The sequence below is a fragment of the Cyprinodon variegatus genome, unplaced genomic scaffold (genome assembly GCF_000732505.1).
Source record: "Cyprinodon variegatus isolate N-32 unplaced genomic scaffold, C_variegatus-1.0 Scaffold481, whole genome shotgun sequence".
Taxonomy (NCBI): domain Eukaryota; kingdom Metazoa; phylum Chordata; class Actinopteri; order Cyprinodontiformes; family Cyprinodontidae; genus Cyprinodon; species Cyprinodon variegatus.
The window spans coordinates 832,980-839,583 of record NW_015150934.1 but is presented as its reverse complement, the minus strand read 5'-3'; the positions used below and the strand labels follow the sequence as shown (position 1 = coordinate 839,583).

Sequence of the window (6,604 nt, the reverse complement as noted above, 5' to 3'; positions counted from 1 at the left end):
ATTTTAAAGACCACTGGGACTGTTCCCTAAGAAAGGTCCTATTTACTTGCTTTTCTAAACCTAAACCGGTGCCTGTTTATCTCCGGCAGTGTACCGAAGACGGGGTACACCCTGGACAGCTCGCCACTCAATCACAGAGAATATTTGAAAACTCATTAAAAAGAAGTTGCTTGAAGATTAAATTTTTTTAATTGAAAGTTTTCCACAGAAAAAAAAGTGGATACTAATTATCCCAAAACTGTTTGTGTTGATTTCTGTCATACATTAATATTGTTAAAAATAAATGTAACGTTTGTCCAAATTAGTGTCTGTAGAATCTTGAAACCTATGATTGTCAAATATAATTTAGTTGATGTACTTATCAGCCCAGGGTTCTACCCTTCCTCCAAAAGATTTTAGCTGTTGTTCACCATATGAACACTAGAGGGCAGAAGCATAGGATTTGTAAATGCGTGATCAATGCAGAGGAAGAAGAAGAAGAAGAGTGACGCACTTCCTCTTAACAAGTAGCCGATGGGTAGTGTAGGTGTTCTCTCTTAGAATAAAGGGCTCCAACTCTAACTTCTTAACTCGACAACTGACTTTAAAACAAACAGCTCAGTATTCAGTAATAGTTCAGGCCTGCTTACAGCTAAATTAGCTATTAGGTTAACGCGTAACTTAGTTTTCTGTCATGGCAAAGGTACAAGTCTTAAATGTTGCTGTTCTGGACAACCCGAGCCCGTTTGGAAACCCGTTTCAGTTTGAAATAACGTTTGAATGCATGGAGGATTTACCCGAAGGTAAGTTTTCTCCTTCTCGTGCTGTCAGTTGTATCAAACGGTCTATTTTCGCAGGAACGTTTACGCGCTTTTATTTAAGTGTTAGCTCAGACGTGAAAATGCGTGGCGCCTCAGTATGTCCCAATTACACCTTTATGTTTTCCCATAAAAACTGTTAGTCGATATTTTAAAAGGATTGGGTATGTTTCTTTATGCGAGCAGTTAAAAATTGGCGCTGGCGCGTTTGTTCTGAGAAGCCCGCTTTCTCCCTTCGCTGATTGGCTGTTGTACCATTGCGTCAGTGTTTCCCAGCAAGATGATTGGCTGGGAGCGTTATATTGGCAGAAACACCGAATTGCCGCGAAACATAAATTCCTGCTGAGAAATTAACTAGTTTTGCCTCCTTTTCAGTCCTACCAACCTCTAATCTTCTTTTCATTCCTATCGCCATTTGTTTAATTTAATATAACTCTATATATAACGAAACTTATCCACTCCTTCATTTTGTGGTTTTACAGAATACATTAATCAAATGGAGCAGAACTTACCCGCGAAATGTATAAAAAAATTTTACGCTCCATCTGTAATAAGTTATTTAGCAAATCGATTAATCTTTCCATTAATAATTGGATAGTCAAAGATTTTTACGAATTAAACCGGGTGAAACACAGAGCATATTGAGAGACAAAACTAATTGTTAATAAGAAATGCAAAATGTTTATATATATATATATACAATTTTGGTATAATTACTGCTCTAATTGGGTTGCTCTGTCAGCTAAAGGCATGTTTTAGAGTCTATACTCCGGTTAACAATTAATCGATAATCGATTAATCGTTATTGTTTCAGCCCTAGTTACATCCAGTCAAACAAGAGTCTGTGTTCCAAACTCTTAACTCAGTAATATGCTGCAGGAATAGGAAAACAGTTTCCTTTGTTGTTCTTTTAAGTTATTGTTTTAAAGGCACACATTTCTTGACCAAATATACTCCGTTTAAAGGATATATAAGAGAAAGTACCAAGGTTACCATGGTAACAAAGACAAACTGAGCTGTTGCTGTAGTGCAAAATTAAGTTAAAGTTTGATAAAACAAAATTTGTCTTGATATATAATGTAGAAAACCTGATTAAAACTATCATTTGACGTTACTTAACTGTTGCAATGAAGTCTGTTGCTTTTCCTTTTGGATTACATTTAATACAATTAATGCGTTTGTGTTTTAATGCAAGTACTTTGATATCAGTTTTTATATTACGCATTATATTACTCAATATTATAGAATTTCAGACTGATTCATGCCAAAAGAGCCCGGGATAACAAAAAAAAGGAAATGTCTCCATTTATATTAATTTATATTGAATGAAATTCTATAAGCATCACTCTGTTGAGCCCACAAGACCCAACTTAATACCCATTTATTAGTATTTTCCGGTATTTTTTGGTGTTAGTTTTCAAAGCTTTCTGCACACTTCCAATGAGCTTTTGTCTTTGACAACATTATATGCAGTGATTGAATAATGTGCTGAAATATAAGCCGTGTGAATTTAAACGTTTGTCCTGGTGGGTGTGGTCCCACCACCTTTCCTCTGTTAGATCTGGAGTGGAAGATCATCTATGTGGGGTCTGCTGAGAGTGAAGAATACGACCAGGTTCTGGATTCTGTTCTAGTTGGTCCTGTACCAGCCGGCAGACACATGTTTGTGTTTCAGGTGAGTACTTGATAGCTCTTACTTCTCTAGTTGGATTAAAATCCCAAATGTATACATGCTTGACAAATAAAAAAAAAAACATCCTAACACCAAATAAACAATGACTGAGGTTCATTACATTACAAATAATAGGTCACATTGTATTAAGAGCTTTTCAGAAAGTCTGCTAATGTACAAAACACAAATAGAAGCAGAATGCCTCTACATGATGTATTTTTCAAAGTCTGTAACTAATATACACAAAAATGTCTATGTATATTAGTTACCTTCTTTATTCCTGAAAGAAAAAAAGAACTCATTAGCTGGCCCAAGTACAGAAACTACGGATCAGAAATTGTCCACAAATATCTGATTGTTGCATGTTTTTAAAAAATCTTAGCTGTTATACCACAGTGCTTAATGATGTATTATGTGGGATAAAGTTTTGAGGTAATATTTTTGTTTGCTCTGTTTCACCCCAATAGGCCGACGCTCCTAATACAGGTCTGATTCCAGAGACTGATGCTGTGGGAGTGACTGTGGTCCTCATAACCTGTACCTACAGAGGACAAGAGTTCATACGCATCGGTTATTATGTCAACAATGAATACACAGACCCAGAACTACGGGAAAACCCTCCATTAAAACCAGACTACTCCCAGGTAATTAGAACAGAGAAGGTTCTGTGTTTTATAAAACACATGAAGAGCGCATTAAAAGGGTCTGATTAAAGACTTCAGTAAAGAGTGGCTCTCTGTTGCCCCCTAGTGTTTCCATAGGTTAAATGCGACAGTTTATTTATTAATTAATTGAATATTTTTATGCTAATTTTAATTGTTCATTTGTGCTTAAACTGGGCTGTGTAATATAATGGAAACATTTATCACCATATTAGCCTTTCACATCGGTCAATATCAATTATTTTTTAAAACTTGTTTTTACTCATTTGAAATAGGGGGCCAGTTTAAACACAATATTTAAAAAGCGCTCATGCCTTACCCCTAACCATTCTTGGCCTGGGCTTAAGTGGTTAAGACGGTTTTGTTTTATTAATTAAACCTCTTAGCTAGAAATCGGCATCAACTGATGCAATTTTTCTTAACGAAAAATTGCATGTTATTGTAGATTATTTTGACATCAGTCTAATCAATCCCTGATATTTGCTACCCACTTTACTTTGGGGCCAATGCTTGATGCAGATGCTGCTTCTTCATCCTCAATTTACAGGAAAAAGACTGTGAAGTAATAACAAATGCTAAAAAAAAAGTATATAAACAAAAATTAACATTTGTTTACGAATCAAAGACTAGAGAAGTACTCTGAGAGCGCAGATCTCCGCCAAACAGAAAATTTTGCTTCATATTGTTACTTCCACCTATAGCTTAAACATCTGGATCATTACCACACATTAATCAACTGTTCCTTGGCATGAGGAGCAATTTATTAAAAGCTGTTTGTAACTTTTCTAGTTGTCCTGTTCGCAGATGGAAAAACAGACACACAAACTCGCTGAAAACATAACCTCCTCTGCGGAGGTAAAAACATTGACAACAGACAGCAAATGGTGGGAGCAGCAGCTTCATTTAAAGGCATGGGTGCTTAATGAGCAAATACGAGTGGCTGCATTTCAGGCTGCCTCAGAATACAGAAGTAAAACCCAGCCTTCTAAGAAAGTCAGAAAGATTTAACTTATCTGAAAAGATTTGGAAGTTAATCAGTTTTCCACCTGGAATCAGTATAACTGTCTTATTACTACTGTCTGTTTGGAAGGATGGACAGAAGGTTCTGATAAAACCCCAGATTCTCAGTTTTAATGGAGGCTTAATGGCTTCTGGTTCCTTGTTTCTGTCCATCAATGGGAGTTCCTCAAGTTTTTTTCCCCTTTTCATAAAATCAGTTCATTTATACATGTAAGGTGCATAAAAACAGTAGTCTCAAAATCCAGCTCCTGATAAATTGTAGCTTTTACTTTTGTAAGATTTCATTTCCTCCCACCTTTAAATCTTTTAAGTTTGTCCCTACTACCTCTTGAAGCTCGTCATGAGAATGCCAAGAGCGTGCGAAGCAGTAATCAAAGTAAAAGGTGGCTCAGGGTTTCCACGGGTCATTAAAAATAATTAAAAGTCATTAAATTAATTTTTTTAAATAAGGCATTAATTGGCATTAACTTCATTAAATGTGATTATTGTGGCATTTTAAATATAACTTTAAAAAAGTCGTTTTTTATTGATTTTATCGATTCGTTGTTGCAGCCCTAATGTATGTGTGTGTATATATATATATATATATATATATATATATATATATATTAGTTGTAAGTATTTTATTTTAGGCTGCACTGAAATGAATGCTACATTAGAAGCCTGACTTAATTGATTTGAATCAATGTTCTGATAATTTATAAAGCTTCAAACAAATTTAAATTATATATATATTTTTTGGCCCAATTTCCCCATCTCTACCTTTTCTTTCTTTAAACTGAAAGCCACACAAAGTTCACGAGTATAACGCGTCCCTTTTCCTTCCAGCTTCTGAGGAATATTTTGGCGTCCAACCCCCGTGTCACCCGCTTCCACATCAACTGGGAAGGCTTGGCCGACAAGATAGAAGACAGCGAAAACGTGGACCCGTCACCGAACACGGGCGGCATGCTCCCCCCATCCTGCGCACCAGGAAAGATGCCAGCTCTTGGACAGATGCCAGACAACTCAATGGATTGCATGTAGGCGTCATGAGACTCATGAGGATGGACAAGGAGCTCTTCTCACCTTAACATTCGTACACATCGTAGTACTTCATAATATCGTCAGAGATGTCCCCTATGTGGACATTTGAAGGACATGATGAGATGGGACATTTTCTCTCTTCTGTGTAGCCCATTTAATGGGATGGGTGTTGCCAGCATAGCTTCCTGTCTTGTCTGCTTTTCTCTTCCCTTCTAACACTCAGATCTGCACAACCAGAAATGCATTTTATTTATTATCACACCTAACATTCTCTTTTTTTTTCCTTTTTAATCCAGCTACATTTTTGGAGCATTTTGAGCAAAGATTAGGGCCTCAGGACACTGATCTCTGCATTGGTACTCCTGTACCACAATAATCTCATTGTTCAGAAACGTCTCATCAGGTGCTCTTTTGTGGTATCAAGGAACCTACTGCTTCTTGGGATGAAATATTAATTTTTATCCTAAGAGGTAATTTTGTGCTCACAATAATAAACCCACCTCTTTAAGCTTTCCCAAAATGATGCCCCATTTGTTGTGTTGGGGGGAAAATATAGCAGGACTTGATGTTTAAAACAGATGCTGTCAAGTTCTGTGACTAAAATGCTCTTTGTAAATATATTCCTAGCGCTTGTTTTGCCTTCTTACTGAAAGGCTATTGTTTTATTATCTTCTCCATATTATTATATCTTATACTTTGTTTTTTTGTTGTTTTTTTTACCAGTGGTGAGGTTAAATAAAATTTCTGTATCTGATTACCACTGCTCCTTGCAGCTCCTTCCTGCTTTGACTCGTGAGGAATTGAAAGCACAGCAACAGCATGCTTTGCTCTCCCCTCCCCTCTCTGGCTGTTTCCTTTTTCCAGTTTCATTCATAAAATGCAGCAGCATCATTTCACCATTTCCACTCCAGCCTCACGTTGCTAGGAAACTGCAGCACATAAAGGAGGGGGGTGGTGTCTGCTCTCGCTTGTTTTATCTTCGTGGCATCGAGTAAGTCCCCCACCCATCCATCTGTTCCCTCCACTTCTGATGTCTACAACATTTTATGGTTAATGAAAAGAAATCGATATACATACAACATGCAATTAGTGAAAAAGTAACCTGTATCAAGTACGATAATGGCTGTTCGCTTATTGCAGTTTAAATGTTGGCAGGTTTCATTCAAGGTTTTTTAACAAACCCAGTACTAGGGCTCTACCTGCAGCTGAATGTGCCTCGTGAAACCAGGTGTAAAAGCTGTTGTCGGCCCATAAAATGTTCACATGTAAGCAGGAATCGTTAGGCATTAATCCTCATGCTTGGTGTGGTCCTTTTAGTATAGGAACGAAGAAAGCAACAGAGCATTAAGCCTATGGTAGGTATTAATAGAGTCTACACTGTTAGAATATGAAACAGTTCAATGGGATATTCAGATGCAAATCTGTGT

General features: G+C 36.9%; 1 protein-coding gene across 1 annotated transcript; it reads left to right on the top strand.

Moving 5' to 3' along the window:
• Positions 1-491: 491 nt before the first annotated feature.
• On the top strand, positions 492-6,604 carry asf1b (anti-silencing function 1B histone chaperone). The gene is made up of 4 exons (XM_015390029.1): positions 492-782; positions 2,357-2,472; positions 2,937-3,113; positions 4,980-6,604. Exons 1-4 carry the CDS (start codon positions 674-676, stop codon positions 5,175-5,177), a joined length of 600 nt encoding a protein of 199 aa, XP_015245515.1. The 5' UTR covers positions 492-673; the 3' UTR covers positions 5,178-6,604.